At 45.7% G+C, this 24,553-nt stretch overlaps 1 protein-coding gene across 1 annotated transcript in view; it reads right to left on the reverse strand.

Moving 5' to 3' along the window:
* Positions 1 to 24,553, reverse strand: part of oca2 (oculocutaneous albinism II) — a 692,205-nt gene that overhangs the window by 500,148 nt on the left and 167,504 nt on the right. The window contains exon 6 of the mRNA XM_070891615.1: positions 685 to 842. Coding sequence (XP_070747716.1) covers positions 685 to 842 — 158 coding nt within the window. The remainder of the gene's footprint in view (positions 1 to 684; positions 843 to 24,553) is intronic.

The raw sequence follows: 24,553 nt of genomic DNA on the forward strand, positions 1-24,553 counted from the left end.
AAAGTATAGATTAGTGAGTCGTAGGGCGAAGAGAGCAGAAGCCACAGAGATGATAGGCATCCATTGATGATAAAATCGTTAATAGTGTGGTTTTATCATCCACAATTTATTTTGGTCTGAATTGTACTTCCATTACCCTGTGAGGGTTTGATTGGCACCCCATCCACCACCTTAAACATTCACTCCCTCAATCACCAACGTACCGTGGCTGCAGTGTGTACCATCTACAAGATGCACTGCAGTAACTCGCCAAGGCTTCTTCAACAGCACCTCCCAAACCCGTGACCTTTACCACCTAGAAGGACAAGGGCTAACTTGGATATATATCGCCGTTCCCTCATCGTCCTTGGGTCAAAATCCTGGAACTCCCTCCCTAACAGCACTGCGGGAGAACCTTCACCACAAGGAATGCAGCGGTTCAAGAAGGCGGCTCACCACCATCTTTTCAAGGACAATTAGGGAGGGCAATAAATGCTCGTCTTGCCAGCAATGCCCACATCCCATGAATGAATAAAAACAAATATCCTGTAAATAAATAAAATTTTTAAAACTTTCACTGCAAATGCAATCTTGTTGGCCATTGCGGGTTATCCAGAATATGGTAGGACCGGGTGGAGTAGAGCTATACTAAGTTTCATGACCCCAAATGCCTAGAGGGAGATAAAATCAGTGCCTTACTGGGGCCTGCTGACGACGCCTCCTTTGTTGGCCGCCATCTTCGACCTGTTCAATTTGAATGTTGATGTATTCCTCTGTATTCCTCTGCATTTGGTCTTCTGCAAAAGGTCCTAGGATTTCTAGTTTGAGAAGAACACTGTCCCCAAAGTTTGTGAGATTTAAAACTGGAAATTATTTTAATCAAGGACTGTAACAGCATCATTGGAAACTAAGAGGAGAACAGCACCAAAAATGTAATCTTCATAACCACCGAATTAGCTCAAAATAGGGTAAGAATTGTTCTGGGCATTAAGTACAGTGACATCATAATGCATTCATGAAGATTTTTTTCTGCCCAGTATTTCAAGCAAAGTTACAAACTAGAGTCCTTCATCAAGCATTGAGAGTGTCAGCTGTGGCACACTTGCCTCTGAGTAAGAAGGTTATAGGTTCATGTCCCACTCCAGAAATCTGAGTACAAAAAATCAAGGCTCACACTCCTGTGCAGTGTTGAGGGAGTGCTGCACTGTCAGAGGTGCTGTCTTTTGGATGAGATGTTAAACCAAGCTTCTTCTGCACTCTCAGGTGGACGAAAAAGATCCCATGGAACTTTTTCGAAGAAGAGCAGGAGAGTTATCCCCGGTGTCCCGGCCAATGTTAATCCCTCAGTCAACATAACAGAAACAGATTATCTGGTCATTATCACATTGTTGTTTGTGGGAGCTTGCTGTGTGCAAATTATAACAGTGACTACACTTCAAAAGTACTTCATTGGCTGTAAAGCACTTTGAGAAGTCCAGTGGTCATGAAAGGCGCAGCATAAATGTAAGTCTTTCTTTTTTTCTTTTAAACCTTTCTGATGAAGTGTCACAGTGGAAAATTAAACAGTTCTTTTTTTTTAAATTTTAGGTGTATACCCCCAGCATGCGCTGTTTTTATTTTGTATATACTCAAACTTTATTGATGTACTTCATTTCTGAGACAAAGCAGAAGATATCAGGGTGAATAGCTGTGGAGGTAAATATTATAATAGGATTATGCCAGCAATGCAAAGGGCATTAGTTAAGTCACACTCAATGTTCCCGTTAAGCTGCACGGCCGCATAGCGATCTGGAGGTCTCATACAAATCGGTTCTGTCATGTATTTCACCATCTTGCAATGACTATAAGTATGTAACTGTAACTCATGCATACTGTATCTGTATCCTTGTAATGCACACCCTGACCACAGGGAGTGAGCTCCTCACCTGGGCTTCCAGGTATAAAAGGGGAGGTCCCACCCAGGATCAGCACTCTTCAGTCCTGGGAATAAAGTGAAGGTCACAAGTGACCGTGTCTGATATATCCATGCCTCGTGTGAGTTTTGTAACAAGATGCAGAGACATTACATCTGGCGACAAGAAATGGGAATCACCGAACCACGGATGGCCACCTGCAACACAGAGGAGCGCTACTGTGTGGGTGAGGACTGGGACGACTTTGTGGAAAGACTCCAGCAGAGCTTTATCACAAAGGACTGGCTGGAAGAGACAGCGGCTGACAAGCGGAGGGCGCATCTACTGACCAGCTGTGGTCCATAGACTTTTGCGCTAATGAAAGACCTGCTCACACCCGAAAAGCCAGCGGACAAGTCCTTCGAAGAGCTCAGCCAGCTGATCAGTGAGCATCCGGCAAGCCGGCAAGTAGCGTACACATGGCCCGGCACCGGTTCTACTCTCACCGGCGTCAGGAGGATCAAAACATCTCAGACTTCATGGCGGAACAGCGGCGTTTCACCAGTCTCTGTAAGTTCTCTGATGAGGGGGAGATGTTAAGGGACTTTTTCATGTTAGAAAAGTGACACAGAACCCCACAGGCAGGCAAGGGCAATTCGACACCATCCAGGCAGGCAAGGGCAATTTGACACCACTCAGGTAGCAACAAGCTCCTGGCAACAGGGACAATGGAAAGGGGATCGGCAATTCATGCCATCATAAGGAACAATGCATCCTGTGATGGGACAATTAACCTCCCCCATCAGAGTGCTTAGAAACAGCCAAAAGGGCCATCAGAGCAGAATGCCTGGGAATAGTCCTTTTGTTAACAGCAATCTCAGCTCATGTTGGAGATGTGGGGGCAGACACACTGCAAAAATCTGCAGGTTCCAACTTTACACCTGTAGGATTTGTAATGTCAGTGGACACCTAGCCAGGATGTGCAAAAAGGCAGTAACGAGGCTAGTCTGCGAGACAGAAGAACCAGACGAGGGGTCTGAAATGCAGGATGAGGCCTGGGGAACAACCATGGATGCTGAAGTTCAGAGAGTTCATGTGGCTGACGTCCACAGCTCATACACTAAAACGCCACCCATGATGATGAAAGTCTTACTGAATGGCATCCCGGTGCACATGGAGCTGGATATCGGAGCTAGCCAGTCACTCATGAGCGCCCAACAATTTGAGAGACTATGGCCACACAGAGCTAGCATGCCCAAATTGGAACGCATTGAGACATAGCTACGTACGTACATCAAAGAGATCATCCCAGTTCTGGGCAGTGCAAACTTGGTGGTAACGCATAATGGATCACAGAACTGGCTGCCACTCTGGATTGTTCCGGGAAATGGCCTCGCGCTCTTGGAGAGGAGTTGGCTAGCTGAGATGAATTGGAAATGGGGGGGAAGTGCACGCCATTTCATCCGTGGAGTGAAGTTCATGCTCGCAGGTATTGCAAAAATTCAATCACTCTTTCAACCCGGTGTCGGAACATTCAAGGGCACCAAAGTACACATCACTCCGGACGCCACACCAGTGCACCACAAAGCCAGAGCGGTGCCGTACGTGATGCGTGAAAAAATTGAGAGTGAACTGGACAGGCTGCTCAGAGAGGGCATAATTTCACCCATTGAATTCAGCGACTGGGCAAGTCCCATTGTTCCCGTCCTCAAAGCAGATGGCTCAGTTAGGATTTGTGGCGACTACAAAGCCACCATCAACCGACCATCACTGCAAGACCAATACCCGCTCCCGAGAGTGGAGGACCTTTTTGCCACGCTGGCAGGTGGTAAGCTGTTCACGAAGCTGGACCTCACTTCGGCCTACATGACTCAGGAATTGGCTGAAGAATCCAAGTTTCTGACCACCATCACGACACACAAAGGATTGTTTGTTTACAATACGTGCCCGTTTGGCATTCGTTCGGCAGCGGTTATCTTTCAGCAAAACATGGAAAGCTTGCTCAAGTCCATCCCTGGAACGATCGTGTTCCAAGACGACATCCTTATAACGGGTTGAGACACTGAGGAACACCTCCGCAACCTGGAGGAGGTGCTACGCTGATTGGAACGGGTAGACCTGCGGCTGAAAAAGGCCAAGTGCGTGTTTTTGACCCCAGAGGTCGAGTTCCTGGGCAGGAGGGTTGCCGCAGACGGGATCCAGCCCACTGAATCAAAAACTGAGGCGATTCGCTGGGCGCCCAGGCCCGGCAACATGTCGGAGTTGCGGTCATTCCTGGGACTTTTGAACTATTTTGGGACCTTCCTGCCGAACTTAAGCACATTGTTGGAGCCGTTATATGTGCTCCTCCGTAAAGGTTGTGAATGGTCCTGGGGGGATTGTCAAGAACCGGCTTTCAATAAGGCGAGAAACCTGCTGTGTTCCAACAAACTGTTGACTTTGTATGACCCCTGTAAAAAACATGCGATGCGTCATCCTATGGGAACCTATGCAGCGAGACAGGGCGAAGTAATATGGAGTCAGAAACAGATGGTAGAAAGGTAAAAAGCAATAATGGAAGGCCGAGTAAACAAAGGAAAGAAATAAAAAGGGCCGTACTACATCATAATTCTAAAAGGACAAAGGGTTTTAAAAAAGCAAGCCTGAAGGCTTTGTGTTTGAATGCAAGCAGTATCCGTAATAAGGTGGATGAATTAACTGTGCAAATAGATGTTAACAGATATGATGTGATTGGGATTACAGAGACGTGGCTCCAGGATGATCAGGGCTGGGAACTCAATATCCAAGGGTATTCAATATTCAAGAAGGATAGAATAAAAGGAAAAGGAGGTGGGGTAGCATTGCTAGTTAAAGAGGAGATTAATGCAATAGTTAGGAAGGACATTAGCTTGGATGATGTGGAATCTATATGGGTAGATCTGCAGAACACCAAAGGGCAAAAAAAATTAGTGGGAGTTGTGTACAGACCTCCAAACAGTAGTAGTGATGTTGGGGAGGGCATCAAACAGGAAATGAGGGGTGCTTGCAATAAAGGTGCAGTAGTTATCATGGGTGACTTTAATATGCATATACATTGGGCTAACCAAACTGGAAGCAATACGGTGGAGGAGGATTTCCTGGAGTGCATAAGGGATGGTTTTCTAGACCAATATGTCGAGGAACCAACTCGGGGGGAGGCCATCTTAAACTGGGTGTTGTGTAATGAGAGAGGATTAATTAGCAATCTCATTGTGCGAGGCCCCTTGGGGAAGAGTGACCATAAAATGGTCGAATTCTACATTAGGATGGAGAATGAAATTTAATTCAGAGACCATGGTCCAGAACTTAAAGAAGGGTAACTTTGAAGGTATGAGGCATGAATTGGCTAGGATAGATTGGCGAATAATACTTAAGGGGTTGACAGTGGATGGGCAATGGCAGACATTTAGAGACCGCATGGATGAACTACAACAATTGTACATCCCTGTCTGGCGTAAAAATAAAAAAGGGAAGGTGGCTCAACCGTGGCTATCAAGGGAAATCAGGGATAGTATTAAAGCCAAGGAAGTGACATATAAATTGGCCAGAAGTAGTAGCGAACCCGGAGACTGGGAGAAATTTAGAACTCAGCAGAGGAGGACAAAGGGTTTGATTAGGGCAGGGAAAATAGAGTACGAGAGGAAGCTTGCAGGGAACATTAAGACGGACTGCAAAAGCTTCTATAGATATGTAAAGAGAAAAAGGTTAGTAAAGACAAACGTAGTTCCCCTGCAGTCAGAATCAGGGGAAGTCATAACAGGGAACAAAGAAATGGCAGACCAACTGAACAAGTATTTTGGTTCGGTATTCACGAAGGAGGACACAAACAACCTTCCGGATATAAAAGGGGTCAGAGGGTCTAGTAAGGAGGAGGAACTGAGGGAAATCCTTATTAGTCGGGAAATTGTGTTGGGGAAATTGATGGGATTGAAGGCCAATAAATCCCCAGGGCCTGATGGACTGCGTCCCAGAGTACTTAAGGAGGTGGCCTTGGAAATAGCGGATGCATTGACAGTCATTTTCCAACATTCTATAGACTCTGGATCAGTTCCTATGGAATGGAGGGTAACCAATGTAACCCCACTTTATAAAAAAGGAGGGAGAGAGAAAACAGGGAATTATAGACCGGTCAGCCTGACATCGGTAGTGGGTAAAATGATGGAATCAATTATTAAGGATGTCATAGCAGCGCATTTGGAAAGAGGTGATGTGAAAGGTCCAAGTCAGCATCGATTTGTGAATGGGAAATCATGCTTGACAAATCTTCTGGAATTTTTTGAGGATGTTTCCAGTAAAGTGGACAAGGGCGAACCAGTTGATGTGGTGTATTTGGACTTTCAGAAGGCTTTCGACAAGGTCCCACACAAGAGATTAATGTGCAAAGTTAAAGCACATGGGATTGGAGGTAGTGTGCTGACGTGGATTGAGAACTGGTTGGCAGACAGGAAGCAAAGAGTAGGAGTAAATGGGTACTTTTCAGAATGGCAGGCGGTGACTAGTGGGGTACCGCAAGGTTCTGTGCTGGGGCCCCAGCTGTTTACATTGTACATTAATGATTTGGACGAGGGAATTAAATGTAGTATCTCCAAATTTGCGGATGACACTAAGTTGGGTGGCAGTGTGAGCTGCGAGGAGGATGCTGTGAGGCTGCAGAGTGACTTGGATAGGTTAGGTGAGTGGGCAAATGCATGGCAGATGAAGTATAATGTGGATAAATGTGAGGTTATCCACTTTGGTGGTAAAAACAGAGAGACAGACTATTATCTGAATGGTGACAGATTGGGAAAAGGGGAGGTGCAACGAGACCTGGGTGTCATGGGACATCAGTCATTGAAGGTTGGCATGCAGGTATAGCAGGTGGTTAAGAAAGCAAATGGCATGTTGGCCATCATAGCGAGGGGATTTGAGTACAGGGGCAGGGAGGTGTTACTACAGTTGTACAGGGCCTTGGTGAGGCCACACCTGGAATATTGAGTACAGTTTTGGTCTCCTAACTTGAGGAAGGACATTCTTGCTATTGAGGGAGTGCAGCGAAGATTCACCAGACTGATTCCCGGGATGGCGGGACTGACAAATCAAGAAAGATTGGATCAACTGGGCTTGTATTCACTGGAGTTCAGAAGAATGAGAGGAGATCTCATTGAACTGTTTAAAATTCTGACGGGTTTAGACTGGTTAGATGCAGGAAGAATGTTCCCAATGTTGGGGAAGTCCAGAACCAGGGGTCACAGTCTAAGGATAAGGGGTAAGCCATTTAGGACCGAGATGAGGAGAAACTTCTTCACCCAGAGAGTGGTGAACCTGTGGAATTCTCTACCACAGGAAGTTGTTGAGGCTAATTCAATAAATATATTCAAAAAGGAGTTAGATGTAGTCCTTACTACTAGGGGGATCAAGGGGTATGGCGAGAAAGCAGGAATGGGGTACTGAAGTTGCATGTTCAGCCATGAACTCATTGAATGGCGGTGCAGGCTCAAAGGGCCGAATGGCCTACTCCTGCACCTATTTTCTATGTTTCTATATTTCTATGTTTCTACGGGGTTGGGTGTGTTTTGCAGCAGGGTAACGATGATGGCCGACTCCAACCGGTGGCTTACGCCTCCAGATTGCTCTCCCAGGCAGAGCATGGATACGGCATGGTCGAGAAGGAGGCACTCGCATGTGTGTACGGTGTGAAAAAGATGCACTAGTACCTTTTTGGTCGACGGTTCGAGCTAGAGATGGACCTCAAGCCGTTAACATCTCTGTTGTCCAACAGCAAAGCTGTCAACACTAATGCGTCAGCTCGCATACAGCGATGGGCCCTCATGCTGGCTGCGTATGCATACACCATACGGCACCGGCGAGGCACCGAAAATTTCGCTGACGCGCTCAGCAGGCTCCCACTGGCCAGCACCGAGGGGGCGTCGGAGCAGAGCGCCGAGATGGTCATGGCTGTTGAGGCTTTTGACATTGCGGGCTCCCCCCATCACAGCTTGCCAGATCAAACTCTGGAGCAACAGGGACCCCCTCCTATCCATGATAAAGAAATGTATCCTGACTGGGGACTGGGCGCCCGCACACAGGGCGTGCCTCGAGGAAGTCAGACCATTTCAGAGACGGATGGATGAACTCTCCGTCCAAGCCTACTGCCTGTTATGGGGCAGCTGGATAGTCATGCCCCAGAAAGGAAGGGAAGCGTTCATCAGGGAACTCCACAGCGAGCACCCTGGCATCATGTTAATGAAGGCCATTGCCCGGTCACAGGTGTGGTGGCCGGGGATTGACTCAGACTTGGAACACAGGGTTCGCAGATGCACGACGTGTGTCCAGCTGGGCAATGCCCCCAGGGAGGCCCCACTCAGCCCGTGGCCCTGGCCAACCAGGCCATGGTCACATATTCACATGGACTATGCGGGCCCGTTCATGGGAAAAATGTTCCTGATCATTGTCGATGCATACTCGAAGTGGATCGAGTGTATCATATTTGAACTTTTGCACAACATCCATCACTGTGGAGAGTCTGCATACGGTTTTCGCGACCCACGGCTTGCCGGACATCCTGGTCAGCGATAATGGCCTGTGTTTTACCAGCCATGAATTCCAGGCAATGGGATCAAGCACGTCCGGACAGCACCGTTCAAGCCGGCCTCCAATGGCCAGGCGAAACGGGCAGTCCAAGTCATAAAGCAGGGCATGCTACGCATCCAAGGACCCTCCCTTCAGTACCGCCTATCGTGCCTCCTGCTGGCCTACAGGTCCCGCCCGCACTCGCTCACGGGAGTCCCGCCAGTGGAACTCCTCATGAAACACACACTCAAGACGCGGCTGTCCCTTATTCAACCAGCCCTGGCAGACATTGTTGAGGGCAAGCGCCAGTCCAAAATCGAGGCTCAAGAGGGAGGTGTATAGAAATAGATGACCCGGTATTTGTTCTTAACCATGCTTTGGGACCCAAATGGCTTGAGGGCACCGTAATTGGCAAAGAAGGAAACAGGATCATGGTGGTCAGACTAAACAATGGGCAGATGTGCCGCAAACACTTGGACCAAGTAAAGACAAGGTTCAGTGCAGACACGGAGAAACCGGAAGAAGAGCATGATGAGATAGCACCCACACCACTGCCAGCGCACTAGCAACAAAGACAACCCTCAGCATGCACAGTCCCTGCGGCCAGCCCGGACAGGCCGGAATCACCTCAAGTAACAGAGATGTGTGCTGAGCCACAACTGCGGCGCTCCACGAGAGAGCGCCGACCACCCGATAGACTTAACCTCTGAAACTAAAAGACCTAAGGGGGGGAGGTGATGTCATGTATTTCACCATCTTGCAATGACTATAAGTATGTAACTGTAACTCATGCATACTGTACCTGTACCCTTGTAATGCACACCCTGACCACAGGGAGTGAGCTCCTCACCTGGTCTTCCAGGTATAAAAGGGGAGGTCCCACCCAGGATCAAGACTCTTCAGTCCTGGGAATAAAGTGAAGGTCACTGAGTGACCGTGTCTAATATATCCATGCCTCGTGTGAGTTTGTAACAAGGTGCAGAGACATTACAGGTTCCACGAATTTAAAATGGGAAAAAAAACGCGGAAATTTGAATGGGCCATAGTTAAAGGGGCTGCGCACCCCAAACAAAAATTAGAGGGCACATTGGTCATACTGTGTATAGTTCTGGTTCCCATAGTACAAGATGGCTATGCAAGCATTGGAGATTGTGCATAGAAGTGTAAATGTAAAGGAGATGAACTATGAGTAAAGGTTTAAAAAAAACCTCAACTTCGACAGCCTATAGAGAAAATATTTAAGATGGACCTTGTTAAGTGATATCCATATCTCCCTCTTTAAGTAAAAGCGGTCACATCTTTCATTGAAAGGTCCCATGTAAACACCTCTCTCTGAGATGTCACGTTTTAAATGTGTCCGCAACTACCTGGGAGATTTGCATGCAATCCCTTTTCTGTGATTCCTGTCACATTTTTAATTGGATTCTTCTATTAAATGTAGCAGTGAGCTGGAATCACCCTGTAACAGCACAATCTGGTCACTGAAGTGGCTTTTCCCCCACAAAATGTTTAAAATAATTCATGAATATTTTCATTTGAAAAATTTTGAGTCATGATTGTTTTTTTAAGTAATTGATTTTAAGTTTTTTTAAGTAATTCCCCCCCCATGTTCGAAATAAGACTTTAAACAAAAATTAAGGGGCGAAATTCGGGACTGTCCGTCGCGAGGCGGGACTTCCTGCGCCCGGTGCAAAAGTCCTGTCCTGTGACCTAAATTGGGGTCACCTCCGGAGATGAAGTGGAGCACAATGTCCGGCGTTCCAATACCTCTCGGGGCATGCTCGGGGGCTATTAGCGCACGCAACGCGGAGCGCAACGTGGCCTCTCCACGTAGTGCTGGTGCATTCCACAGGCCCTCCCCTTCCGGTAAAGGGGAGGGATGCTGCGAGCTCTGCACGACTCTTGATAGGCCTCCACTAGGCCGCCGGGGCTGTGGGGGACCATGGCCGCAGCCCGGCACCGAAATGGAGTGACGGGCTGCACGATCGTGGCACGGACCCCGCGAAATCGGCAGAGTAAGGCCCGACAGGTAAGTCGGCAAAAAAAAATGGCGGCACATGGTGCCGCGCACATCCCCTTTAAATTTCGGCGCATGAGCAGAGTGCGGCCCAGTTCGTGACCCGAGAGGCTGGCGCTAACATCGCCCACCGCAGCCTCATGGGGCGCGGCCCAATTTCTGGCGTGGGGCGAAAAAGGGTAGCACAGTAATGGCGTAATCTCCAGAGGCGCAGTGGCCTGGGCCACTACCAGCAGGGGCACGGCGCTACTAGTATCATGCCTCCGCTAACTACCACGCAATTTTGTGGGAGTCAGCAGCACATACCTCTTTCCCCCCCCCCCCGTCAACGAAAGCACTTTTGGGCCCCATTAACGCTCCCCGGAGGCACTAACGGGAGGCACACAACCTGGGAATTTCGGCCCTAAAACTTCGATGCAAAAAATTAAGTAAATTACGTATTTCGTAATAAGTCCATTGAATTACCTGTGGCTTTTAATATCATCGTTAAAGTTTTTATTTGAAGGTGTCAGTCTCTCCTTAAAAATTTGTCTTGGGCTTCATATTTATGCTCAGAGCTGTTAGCTAAATTTGAATTGCGCAATCTGAGCATGTGCAATGTTCGTAATATTCCAGAATACATCAGCACTGGTCCGCCAGTATGCCGAGAGAATATTTTTCTTTAACTCCGAGCAGCTGTACTCAGTTTTTTGTTGAAGTTATTTGAAGAATCACTAATGGATGAATTTCAGAATCTGTATTTAGGTCAACTTTATATTCAGCTTCATTTTTTTGAAACAGAATGGCTGTGTGTGTTTGACAGAGGGGAAAAAAATCGCGAAGTGCCACTTCCACAGCTGTTGTAGTAAGCTGTTGTTTCGTTTTCTATAAACTTCAGTGTGTATTATGCTGAAGGACAGAGAAACAGAGATACCAGAACTGTGGTTAAAGAGATAAGGTATGGGCGGGGGTGAGGAACAGCAAATCAAAGGGCTTAAACTTCTGGTGGGGTGGGAGGACAGAAGACTGATGGGTTGCCCATGGAGGGGGGAGGGAGGAGACAGAAGTTAAGGCAGAACTTGTATGCACTGGTTTTCCATCTCGTGTAAAAAGATGCCCAAATTCTTGTTGGTGGAAGTGGATGCATCTTCCACCTGTCCCCTATATCCAAAATCTGCTTTTGGAGGGCCTGGATTGTCTGGTTATGTCTCCCAAGAATTATGCCTATTACATTCTCCTTAGGGTTTAATTAAGAGGGGGGAAATAGAGTACGAGAGGAAGCTTGCAGGGAACATAAAAACTGACTGCAAAAGCTTCTATAAATATGTGAAGAGAAAAAGAATAGTGAAGACAAACGTAGGTCCCTTGCAGTCGGATTCAGGTGAATTTATAATGGGGAACAAAGAAATGACAAACCAATTGAACAAATACTTCGGTTCTGTCTTCACGAAGGAGGAACTGAAGGATATCCTTATTAGGCGGGAAATTGTGTTAGGGAAATTGATGGGATTGAAGGCCGATAAATCCCCGGGGCCTGATAGTCTGCATCCCAGAGTACTTAAAGAAGTAGCCCTAGAAATAGTGGATGTATTGGTGATCATTTTTCAACAGTCTATCGACTCGGGATCAGTTCCTATGGACTGGAGGATAGCTAATGTAACACCACTTTTTTAAAAAGGGGGAGAGAAAACAGGTAATTATAGACTGGTTAGCCTGACATTAGTAGTGGGGAAAATATTGGAATCAATCATCAAGGATAAAATAGCAGCGCATTTGGAAAGCAGTGACAGGATCGGACCAAGTCAGCAGGGATTTATGAAAGGGAAATCATGCTTGATGACTCTTCTGGAATTTTTTGAGAATGTATCTAGTAGAGTGGACAAGGGAGAACCAGTGGATGTGGTGTATTTGGACTTTCAAAAGGCTTTAACAAGATAGAAACATAGAAACATAGAAAATAGGTGCAGGAGCAGGCCATTCAGCCCTGCTAGCCTGCACCGCCATTCAATGAGTTCATGGCTGAACATGAAACTTCAGTACCCCCCTCCTGCTCCCACGCCATACCCCCCGATCCCCCGAATAGTAAGGACCTCATCTAACTCCCTTTTGAATATATTTAGTGAATTGGCCTCAACTACTTTCTGTGGTAGAGAATTCCACAGGTTCACCACTTTCTGGGTGAAGAAGTTTCTCCTCATCTCGGTCCTAAATGGCTTATCCCTTATCCTCAGACTGTGACCCCTGGTTCTGGACTTCCCCAACATTGGGAACATTCTTCCTGCATCCAACCTGTCCAAACCCGTCAGAATTTTAAACATTTCTATGAGGTCCCCTCTCACTCTTCTGAACTCCAGTGAATACAAGCCCAGTCGATCCAGTCTCTCTTGATAGATCAGTCCCACCATCCCAGGAATCAGTCTGGTGAATCTTCGCTGCACTCCCTCAATAGCAAGAATGTCCTTCCTCAAGTTAGGAGACCAAAACTGTACACAATACTCCAGGTGTGGCCTCACCAAGGCCCTGTACAACTGTAGCAACACCTCCCTGCCCCTGTACTCAAATCCCCTCGCTATGAAGGCCATCATGCCATTTGCTTTCTTAACCGCCTGCTGTACCTGCATGCCAACCTTCAATGACTGATGTACCATGACACCCAGGTCTCGTTGCACCTCCCCTTTTCCTAATCTGTCACCATTCAGATAATAGTCTGTCTCTCTGTTTTTACCACCAAAGTGGATAACCTCACATTTATCCACATTATACTTCATCTGCCACGCATTTGCCCACTCACCTAACCTATCCAAGTCACTCTGCAGCCTCATAGCATCCTCCTCGCAGCTCACACTGCCACCCAACTTAGTGTCATCCGCAAATTTGGAGATACTACATTTAATCCCCTCGTCTAAATCATTAATGTACAATGTAAACAGCTGGGGCCCCAGCACAGAACCTTGCGGTACCCCACTAGTCACTGCCTGCCATTCTGAAAAGTACCCATTTACTCCTACTCTTTGCTTCCTGTCTGCCAACCAGTTCTCAATCCACGTCAGCACACTACCCCCAATCCCATGTGCTTTAACTTTGCACATTAATCTCTTGTGTGGGACCTTGTCGAAAGCCTTCTGAAAGTCCAAATATACCACATCAACTGGTTCTCCTTTGTCCACTTTACTGGAAACATCCTCAAAAAATTCCAGAAGATTTGTCAAGCATGATCTCCCTTTCACAAATCCATGCTGACTTGGACCTATCATGATCCCGCACAAGAGATTGGTGTGCAAAATCAAAGCACATGGTATTGGGGATAATATACTAACGTGGATAGATAACTGGTTGGAAGACAGGAAGCAGAGAGTCGGGATAAATGGGTCCTTTTCAGAATGGCAGGCAGTGACTAGTGGAGTGCCGCAGAGCTCAGTGCTGGGACCCCAGCTCTTTACAATATACATTAACGATTTAGATGAAGGAATTAAGCGTAATATCTCCAAGTTTGCAGATGACACTAAACTGGGTGACGGTGTGAGCTATGTGGAGAACACTAAGAGGCTGCAGGGTGACTTGGACAGGTTAGGTGAGTGGGCAAATGCATGGCAGATGCAGTATAATGTGGATAAATGTGAGGTTATCCATTCTGGGGGCAAAAACACGAAGGCAGAATATTATCTGTATGGCGGCAGATTAGGAAAAGGGGAGGTGCAACAAGACCTGGGTGTCATGGTTCATCAGTCATTGAAAGTTGGCATGCAGGTACAGCAGGCGGTGAAGAAGGCAAATGGCCTTCATAGCTAGGGGTTTTGAGTATAGGAGCAGGGAGGTTTTACTGCAGTTATACAGGGCCTTGGTGAGGCCTCACCTGGAATATTGTATTCAGTTTTGGTCTCCTAATCTGAGGAAGGACGTTCTTGCTATTGAGGGAGTGCAGTGAAGGTTCACCAGACTGATTCCCGGGATGGCTGGACTGACATATGAGGAGAGACTGGATTGACTGGGCCTGCATTCACTGGAGTTTCGAAGAATGAGAGGGGATCTCATAGAAACTTATAAAATTCTGACTGGACTGGACAGGTTAGATGTGGGAAGAAAGTTCCCGATGTTGGGGAAGTCCAGAACCAGGGGACATAGTCTAAGGATAAGTGGTAGGCCATTTAGGACTGAGATGAGGAGAAACTTCTTCACTCAGAGAGTTGTTAACCTGTGGAATTTCCTGCCGCAGAGAGTTGTTGATGCTAGTTGTTTGGATATATTCAAGGGGGGGTTAGATATGGCCCTTACGGCTAAAGAGATCAAGGGGTATGGAGAGAAAGCAGGAAAGGGGTACTGAGGGAATGATCAGCCATGATCTTATTGAATGGCGGTGCAGGCTCGAAGGGCCGAATGGCCTACTCCTTCACCTATTTTCTATGTTTCTATGTTTCTTAGCCCCAGTGGAACTCTTACCAGCTGAAGGCTTGTGTAAGTGTTGTTGTGGGCCAAGGAAAAGGCCCCACACCTGAAGGTTGAAAACAATCCATCCCCTCTGTAACTATCTCTCAATAGATAAGCAGTTGATCCTTTAGTAACAGAAGTAAATGTGGAGCATTATTTCTGGGCCTAAAATCCCCTAGCTGAATGACTGGGTATTGCTCCATGTCTCAGAGTGCCACCTCTGATACATCCATACAGTTGCAGGCTGCCTACCTCAATTATCCAAATGACCCCACCTCTGCAATTTGGGACAGGGTCTAGGTCGTAGGCTACAGGCTGGGTGTCCCACCCGACTGCACTTCCACTGGTGGGGGCAGGGGCCCCTGAATTTCAGGGCTACAGACTTTACAGGTTCAGCAACTGCTGGAACGGGGCTGTCTGGGCACTAGAGCGGTGACAGTCTTAACATCGAATTTTATTACGTTCTTATCGAACATCATTACTGGTAGTCGAGGACAACAGGCATCATGCATCAGTCAGGATTCATCACCATCTGAATAGTCCCACAGTACTCTGATCCAAAAAACATGGGAAAATGAAAATCGGGCGTTTGATAACGCCAGTTTTACGCCCAAGTGGCAAGCAGAAAACCTACCCCACAAGCACCTGTTAACTGATAAAGCAATAATATAATGATAAAATTGTTACTCAAATCAACAGTGATACGACAGAAGCAGTACTCAGACTATACTCGATTGGACATGGTCAGCTTTTGGAATAAAAAATTCTCTTGTGTGCTATTTTTAATATACTGGTTGAAGTCATTAAAAGTTGCGACACAGTTTAGCAAGGCCATAAAAAAGCAAACCAAGCACGAGGGTTTATTTCTAGAGATATAGAATTGAAAAGTAGGGACATTATGGTAAACCTGTATTGAACCTTGGTTAGACCACACTTAAGAGTACTGCCTACAGTTCTGGTCACCATATTATAAAAAGGATATAGAGGCCCGGAGAGGGTGCAGAGAGAAATTTACAAGAATGATGCGAGGGTATACATATCAGGAATGGATGAACAGGCTGGGTCTCTTTTCTCTTGAAAAAAGAAGGCTGAGGGGTGACCTAATAGAGGTCTTTAAAAATTATGAAAGGTTTTGAAAGAGTGGATACAGAGAGGATGCTTCCACTTGTGGGGAAGAGCATAACTAGAGGCCACCTATATAAGATTGTCACTGTAATAGATATATACCTAGTGGACTACTGATGTAATGCAACTACTGATGTATTAATAATAAAAGGTCATGTGGCAAAGTCTCATGATGTCAGTTTCTGTTAAGGAGCCATCTTGTGGAGTGTGCTTGTGTTAGTGGCCTCTGTAAAGATATCACAGATGGTGATGAGGATGGGACATTTGGGTTCCCTAGCTGATATTTTTGTTGGTGGATACTCCTAACAACCGATAGAGAGACTTTGAGAGGTTCTTTGTAGAACAGCTAAAAATCCAAGGTAAATTTCAAGCACACTTGGCTGAACTGTCAACATTGCCAGAGTTCAGATGGCCGCACCTATGGGAATAATAGGACGCTTGGGTGAGTTCTATCGTAACCGAGACACTTGTGAAGTGGCTAGAAATGTTTTTCACCGCGAATAGTATCGGCAAAGTCCCCGCTTATGAAAACCGTAACTGGGTGGTTTTAGAAAGAAAACGGGCTATTTTCTTGACTGAAACAGGCCTCAAGGTGTATGAAACCCTGAAAAATGTGCTTGTTCCCATCAAGCAAAAGGACATGCAGATGGAGATTCTGCACTACCATCCTGAGCCCCTGGAAATTGATGAAAGTTATCATTTTGGAACACGATTCACTGTCATTTTAGAAACTTTCAGGATTGAGTATTGCGTGACCGCTGTGTTTGTGGGTTGAAAAATGAAGCAATCAGAGGGAAATAGTTGACAACCCCTAACTTGACTTTTGATTTAGCTTGTCAGACAGCTGTGACATTGGATATGACCGACCAATACTCCCGAGAATTTCGCACCACCGAAGTGAATTGCCTGCAGGCTAAAAGTAAAAGGCAGTTGGGCCCCAAGGTCTCAGCAACTGGACAAGATAAGAGTGAATTGAAGTCATGCTATCGGTGCCTGGGACAACACATCGTTCAAAGCTGCCCATATGTGAAGGCAGAGTGTTTCTGCTGCAAAAAAAACTGAGCATCTTGCGAAGGCATACCAATTGAAGAGTAAACCGATTTTAAATGCTAGGAGTAGAAATCGCCAGGTACTACGTAGTATTGAAGAGAAGCAACAGGACGAGGAGGTTTTGGAGAAACACGTCATCAGGAGCATGAGGGTATCTAACAGTGATTCACGAAGTATCATCATCCAAGTAGTCGTTGCAGGAACCAGGATACCCCTGGAAATCGGCACTGATGCATCCGTGAGCATAGTACCGGAATCGCTATATCTCGACTTTGCTTTTCGACTGGATAAATCGAAGCTAGAGCTGCAAGGCTCCTCTGGAGAGCAAATTCCTGTTGTAGGAAGTAGCACCATATAGGTGAAATACAAGGATCAGTTTCAAAGCTTGCCTCCAGTAGTAGTGGTAGGAGATAAGCCTGCCTTGATAGGTAGAAATTGGTTGGGTCACCGAAGCTGGATTGGAATGGGAATTTTCATGTGGAAACAAAATTTGCATCGAAAGATGACATCATCAAGCAGTATCCGAAGGTGTTCCGTGAAACGGGCAGTCTGATCCAAGGTTTCAAGGCGAGTGTCAGAGTGTAGAAGGACACTAGACCAGTTTACTGCAAGCCACGTCCCATACCATACACACGCAAGGAGAAAGTTGAGCAAGAACTCAAAAGACTAGACTCTGAGTACATTATCTCAAAGGTAGAAGAAGGGTTCTATTTTTCATACATTGATGAGCTGCCAGTCACAGCTGAAGAGATTGGTAAAGCAACCAAACATGACCTAGTTATGTCAAAGGTGTATGCTTACATAACAAATGGATGGCCAAACCAGGTATCAGAGGAAGATATTCATCTATACTTCATTCATAGGAATGAATTGTCAGTGGATAAAGATTGTATCATGTGGGGTACAAGAGTAGTTATCTCAAATCAGATCAGCTCCAAATTGTTAGGAGATCTTCATGACCAGCACCTGGGAATGTGCTTGACCATGCAGTTACTTATGGTGGCTATGTTTAGATAAAGATATAGAGTACATCGTTAGTCAGGGTACAACATGTCAATTGGTAAGCAAGAAACCACCATCAGTATCATTACAGCCATGGAAATGGCCTCCTAGGGTTTGGCAAAGGTTACATGTAGATTCTGCTGAGCTAGGACAATTGTTCATAGTGACGGATAGTCATTCGAAGTGGGTAGAGGTGTTTGTGATGCAGAAAATAACAAGTAAAACACTAGACCATTTGCAAAGATTATTTTCTTCATATGGCCTCTCGGAAGAAACTGTCTGATAATGGGCCACAATCTTATTCAGAAGAATTTGAACAGTTCATGAGCAGAAATGGTGTGAAACATACCAAAGTCCCACCATACCATCCTGCTTCAAATGGTGCAGCAGAGCACACAATACAATTTGTAAAACATGCCCCCATCAAGCAAATGTTGGAATCAAATCCAAAAAAATGGCAGTTGTCGTTGGACCACAAACTAGCAATTACTTATTGCAATATTCCTCATTCCACTACTGGTAGAACACCAGCAGAGTTGATTCTCAAACGACAGCCACGAACCAGGTTCTGGTTGTTAAAGCCAAACTTGGCACAATCAAGACTGAGGTAGAGTAAGAGAGAGAAGTGCAAAATTGAATCAGAAGGTTAGAGTGAAGAACCATCACCATAAATGTTTGAAGTGGTTATCAGGAAGAGTAGTGAAGATATGTGGCCCTAGTACATATTTGGTCAAGATGTTTGATCATGGAAAGGTTTGTTCACATTAATCATATTTACCTACAGATGTAGAAGGAGTTGAAAGTTGGAATGATTCGATTATTTCTGATGAGTCAGATAGTCTTGTTACAAGTAAAGTACTAGCAGCAAATCCTACATCAGAGGTTCTGAAAACAAGTCCAAGAGAAAGTCATAATTTAAGTCTAAGTCCAACAGGCAAACAAACAATCTGAAGTTGTAGAGAGTCCAAATGTAGATCAAGGGTTGCCCTTGGAGAAAAACTCTCCTCAGGCTCAGCCAAGAATGAATCTAAGTCCTAAAACAAGATTGGAAAGTTCTGTTCAAGAACGAAGGTATCCTCTTCGAAACAGAAAACCAGTGATTAAATTTGATTTGTAAATATGGAAAAATAAGTTCATTTCTTTAGTTGTCCAAGTTATGTATAAAGATTATTTTGTTATGATTACTTCTTCAATAAGGAGGGAGAAGTGTAATAAAGTTCCACCTAGTGGACTACTGATGTAGTACAACTACTGATATATTAATAATGAAAGATGATGTGGCAAAGTCACATGATGTCAGTTTCTGTTAAGGAGTATCTTGTAGAGTGTGCTTGTGTTAGTGGTCTTTGTAAAGATATCACAATCACCAAGAAATCCATTGGGGAATTCAGAAGAAACTTCTTTACCTAAAGAGTGGTGAGAATGTGGAACTCGCTACCACAGGGAGTGGTTGAAGCGAATAGTATAGATGCATTTAAGGGGAGGCTAGACAAGCATATGAGGGAGAATGGAATAGAGGTCTATGCTGATAGATTTAGATGAGGAATGACGGGAGGAGGCTTGAGTGGAGCAAAAACGCTGGCATAGACTGGTTAGGCCAAAAGGTCTGTTTCTGTGCCATATATCCTATGTAATCTTATGTAATCCTATATAAGTGTTCAGCTGAAATTCCTCGCTCGCTTTTTTAATAAGTCATTAATCTACTTGGGTTAAAACTGCGAACACAAAAAGTTCATTCGAATGCATTAGCCAACTGGTTAAAAATAGCACACAGATGAATGCGTACCCTTAATGATGTGAAACCTCCCTCCAATTACCTCATTACTGGCCAACATCCTCCAAGTGGTGCACTGTTCAGCGACTATTATATAATGATTTGTAATGGAGAGGAAAGGAAGGGTTTTTATAATGCAGTTAATTATATGTGCACAGTCCAGGCAGTTATATTTTTCGGGAAAAAAATAATAGATTCCACAACATTCAGTGTAATTGTTCTCGATTACTGCTATTTTCCAGTGACATTTTGTGAATACTGTGTGAAGCAGTCAACTTACAAGCTGCAGTGAAGGGCTGCGCCATTCCTGAAATCTATTTTTAGACCGGTAAATGTCCATCAGTCAGAGTTAGCCAGCCAGAACGCGACCCCGCTCTACCACTCAGCAATTACTGGCACCGTGAATCTTTAAGACAAGATAGCCCAGGAGCATCGCAACAAGGTTTTATATCAGATTTATTCATATTGAAGGAGAAGATAAAGTACAGTGCTTGCTGTTGGTGGACAAAGCTCATGACCACGTATTGGGCTCAGGTTTCGGGTCACGCCTAGAACGGCGCAGCCCCGAGATCCACGCCTGTTTTCCGTGCTCAAAAGCGGGTCAAAAACTTACAGAGCAATTCTCCGGTTCACAGCAACTTGCTCCGAGCTCGGCGCGGTGTGGAGAGATCTGCAGGGGGGGCGTGGCTACATCCGAGAAGACGGCGTGGTGCCGGCAGCCCTGCACATGCACGCTGCAGCGTGCACGCGTGCGCAGTGAGACACAAACATTGGCACTCGGCCATTTTGAAAGGTAAATGAGGAAAAGTGCTGATTTGTTTTGTGGAGCTGTAGAAAGGCCTGTGAGTGAACTTTTGGTGATATTTTTGTGCCTGACGGAGTGCTTTTAGCAGCACTGTTGAAGAAATCACCTGCTGAAATCAGTGAGTGCTGCCTTTTGCTGCTAAACTTCCAGAACAAGTGCTGCATAGGTGCATACAAAATAAGGACTGTCTGTTTTGAAAAATTAGAGTGTCAATTCAATACAGCAATGGAACAACGTCCAATAAGAACAAAGAATTTCTTGCATGGGGAAGTGGAGACATTAGTTAACGTAATTGAGCGGAGATGGCAGGAGCTGGATACCAGCAACAGAGGTCGCGTAAAAGTGCCACCCAAAGAATGAAGAAATGCTAGAACCAAGTCGCAGAAGATTACTGCACGGTGGTACATACCATGAGATCTGGAAGCCAGTGTAAAAAGAAATGGCACGACCTTGGTCAAATAGTTAGTGTAAGTAATATTTTCATTTTTTAATGGAATCGTAATTGTAAACGTGACTATATGTATATGTCCCACCCTGCAGAAAGACGCACTCTGTAAAAAGTTATATTTTAATCTTTGCAGAAGAAATAGTCCCACAACAAACGGGAAAGAACTCGAACAGGAGGAGGCGTGTCAAATCTGCATCCACTAACACCCTTGGAACAGAGGATAGCTGCTATGGTGAGTCATACATGGAGAAAAGCAATCAGTACAGCACAAGCTGGGCCCGCACGCGAGGAAGAGAGTAAGTCCTGAAAATGCATCATGGCCCTTCAAATCAACCTACTGCCTGGCTTGCTATGTGTGAGAGTACTCATGCCACCCATCCTGCCCCCTCTGCTGCTAAACATTTGACTGTTGCGAAATATTTTGCAGAATATATGATGCCAACCCTGAAGATCCTGAAAATCCTGAACAACAATCGGAAGGACCAGATGCGGACGTTCCAGACTGGCTGCAAGCGGCAATGACTGAAATGTCTTCAGGGGAGACCTTCCAAATTAATATTTATGAGCACACATTAGCGGGCATCAGAGTTTCAACACCTTGCATAGGTTCTAATTCCACCTTCCATGGTTTTGAATCCAATGTTGCGGGTCCCAGTGGTGCTGCTGGTGTAATCCAGCAGTTTACAGCCAGTGCCCCACTGTCCCAGCCTGCGCCTCCCACTCGTATAGGTTCTGGTTCCACCTTCCATGATTTTGATTCCGACGTTGCGGGTCCCAGTGGTGCTGCTGATATAATGGAGCAGTTTACACACACTGACCCATCATCCCAGCCCGTGCCTCCCACTCTAGTGCTGCCGTTTGGAACACCGAGCGTCCCACCGTCCCAGCCCGTGGCTCCCAGTGTAGTGGTGCCACGAGGCAGACTCAGGCAGAGGAGAAGGAGATTGGAAACACGCTCTCCTGAGATGCAGCGTGCAACAGATGTGGCTCAGGTTGTGGCATTGGGCGTGGAGACCAAGAGCTTACCCGATCACTCGTGGGCAGCGTCAGTGCAGTGGGTGAAGAGGTGATGGTACTGATGGGAGAAATAGCAGTAAAGACACGGGAAATGAGGGAGGGAATGTCCGAGAGAGTGCAATCGACGGCACAGGCTGTCAGGGAGGGCATGCAAGTGACGGCACAGGCCATCAGGGAGGGCATGCAAGTGACGGCACAGGCCATCAGGGAGGGCCTGGGTGAGGTAGCTGCTGCAATAAGGGCACACAGCCCTGCCAATCAAATGACACCCCCATGAAGAAGTGAACATTCACCGAGATGTGGATGAGAGATGGTTGCAGCCTTTCTTTGCTGCTTTTGTTCTTGTTCTTGATGCAACTGTAGTAACGTTTTTCTAATTTAAATTCTCTTGTAAGTTTTGTAACTTTACAGCTTATTAGTGATCTTATAGTGTAAATGCTTTCACATAATTTATTTAATTTTGCACCTAAAAAGTGATCTTGAAGTTTAAGTGATCTTAAGAGTTTAAGATTTTTCACATTGAAATTGTTTTGTAACTTTTGTAACTTTACAAATTTATAAGTGATCTTAAAGATTTTAAGTGATCTTAAAGAGTTACATTAAAAAGTAAAGTTTGAGACAACAAATATTTTATGACACTATCGTTAACTTTTCAATAAAATATTTTTTCATTAAAACTGAATCATGTTCCATTAACACAAAACAAAATAAGAACAACTCCAAAAAATAAACATGTACATGCGGAACAGTTGTCGCAGAGCCCTCAGGCATCAGTAATTGAAACATTCACGGATGAACTGCTGGCACAGGGCTCGAGCAATCGTTATAGGAGCACGATGGACCGCCCTCCTCCGTCCTCGTGCTCCGGCATCAGGTACTTGCATGCTTTCCTGATCGTCGTCATCATCCTCATCCTGCTCTTCCAAATTACTATCATCAGGCACTGGCCCCTCATGTGGGTCTTCTGGCTCCACGACCAGCTCCTGCTGCCTCATGATGGCTAAGTTATGCAGCATGCAGCACACAACAGTGAACTGACCGACAATCTCAGGGGAGTATTGCAAGTGGCCTCCGGAATGGTCCAGGCATCGGAAACGCTGTTTCAAGATGCCAATGGTCCTCTCTATGATGCTGCGCATCGCAATGTGCGCCATAAGAACATAAGAACATAAGAATTAGGAACAGGAGTAGGCCATCAATAAGATCATGGCTGATCTGGCCGTGGACTCAGCTCCACTTACCCGCCCTCTCCCCATAACCCTTAATTCCCTTATTGGTTAAAAATCTATCTATCTGTGACTTGAATACATTCAATGAGCTCGCCTCAACTGCTTCCTTGGGCAGAGAATTCCACAGATTTACAACCCTCTGGGAGAAGAAATTCCTTCTCAACTCGGTTTTAATTTGGCTCCCCCGTATTTTGAGGCTGTGCCCCCTAGTTCTAGTCTCCCCGACCAGTGGAAACAACCTCTCCGCCTCTATCTTGTCGATCCCTTTCATGATTTTAAATGTTTCTATAAGATCACCCCTCATCCTTCTGAACTCCAACGAGTAAAGACCCAGTCTACTCAATCTATCATCATAAGGTAACCCCCTCATCTCCGGAAGCAGCCTAGTGAATCATCTCTGTACCCGCTCCAAAGCCAGTATATCCTTCCTTAAGTAAGGTGACCAAAACTGCACGCAGTACTCCAGGTGCGGCCTTACCAATACCTTATACAGTTGCAGCAGGACCTCCCTGCTTTTGTACTCCATCCCTCTCGCAATGAAGGCCAACATTCCATTCGCCTTCCTGATTATCTGCTGCATCTGCAAACTAACTTTTTGGGATTCATGCACAAGGACCCCTAGGTCCCTCTGCACCTCAGCATGTTGTAATTTCTCCCCATTCAAATAATATTCCCTTTTACTGTTTTTTTTCCCAAGGTGGATGACCTCACACTTTCCGACATTGTATTCCATCTGCCAAACCTTAGCCCATTCGCTTAACCTATCCAAATCTCTTTGCAGCCTCTCTGTGTCCTCTACACAACCCGCTTTCCCACTAATCTTTGTGTCATCTGCAAATTTTGTTACACTACACTCTGTCCCCTCTTCCAGGTCATCTATGTATATGGTAAACAATTCTGGTCCCAGCACCGATTCCTGTGGCACGCCACTAACCACCGATTTCCAACCCGAAAAGGACCCATTTATCCCGACTCTCTGCTTTCTGTTCGCCAGCCAATTCTCTATCCATGCTAATACATTTCCTCTGACTCCGCGTACCTCTATCTTCTGCAGTAACCTTTTGTGTGGCACCTTATCGAATGCCTTTTGGAAATCTATATACACCACATCCATCGGTACACCTCTATCCACCATGCTCGTCAAAGAATTACAGTAAATTAGTTAAACATGATTTCCCCTTCATGAATCCATGCTGCGTCTGCTTGATTGCACTATTCCTATCTCGATGTCCCACTATTTCTTC

Source organism: Pristiophorus japonicus, chromosome 10 (assembly GCF_044704955.1).
Source record: "Pristiophorus japonicus isolate sPriJap1 chromosome 10, sPriJap1.hap1, whole genome shotgun sequence".
In the NCBI taxonomy this organism is placed as follows: Eukaryota; Metazoa; Chordata; class Chondrichthyes; family Pristiophoridae; genus Pristiophorus; species Pristiophorus japonicus.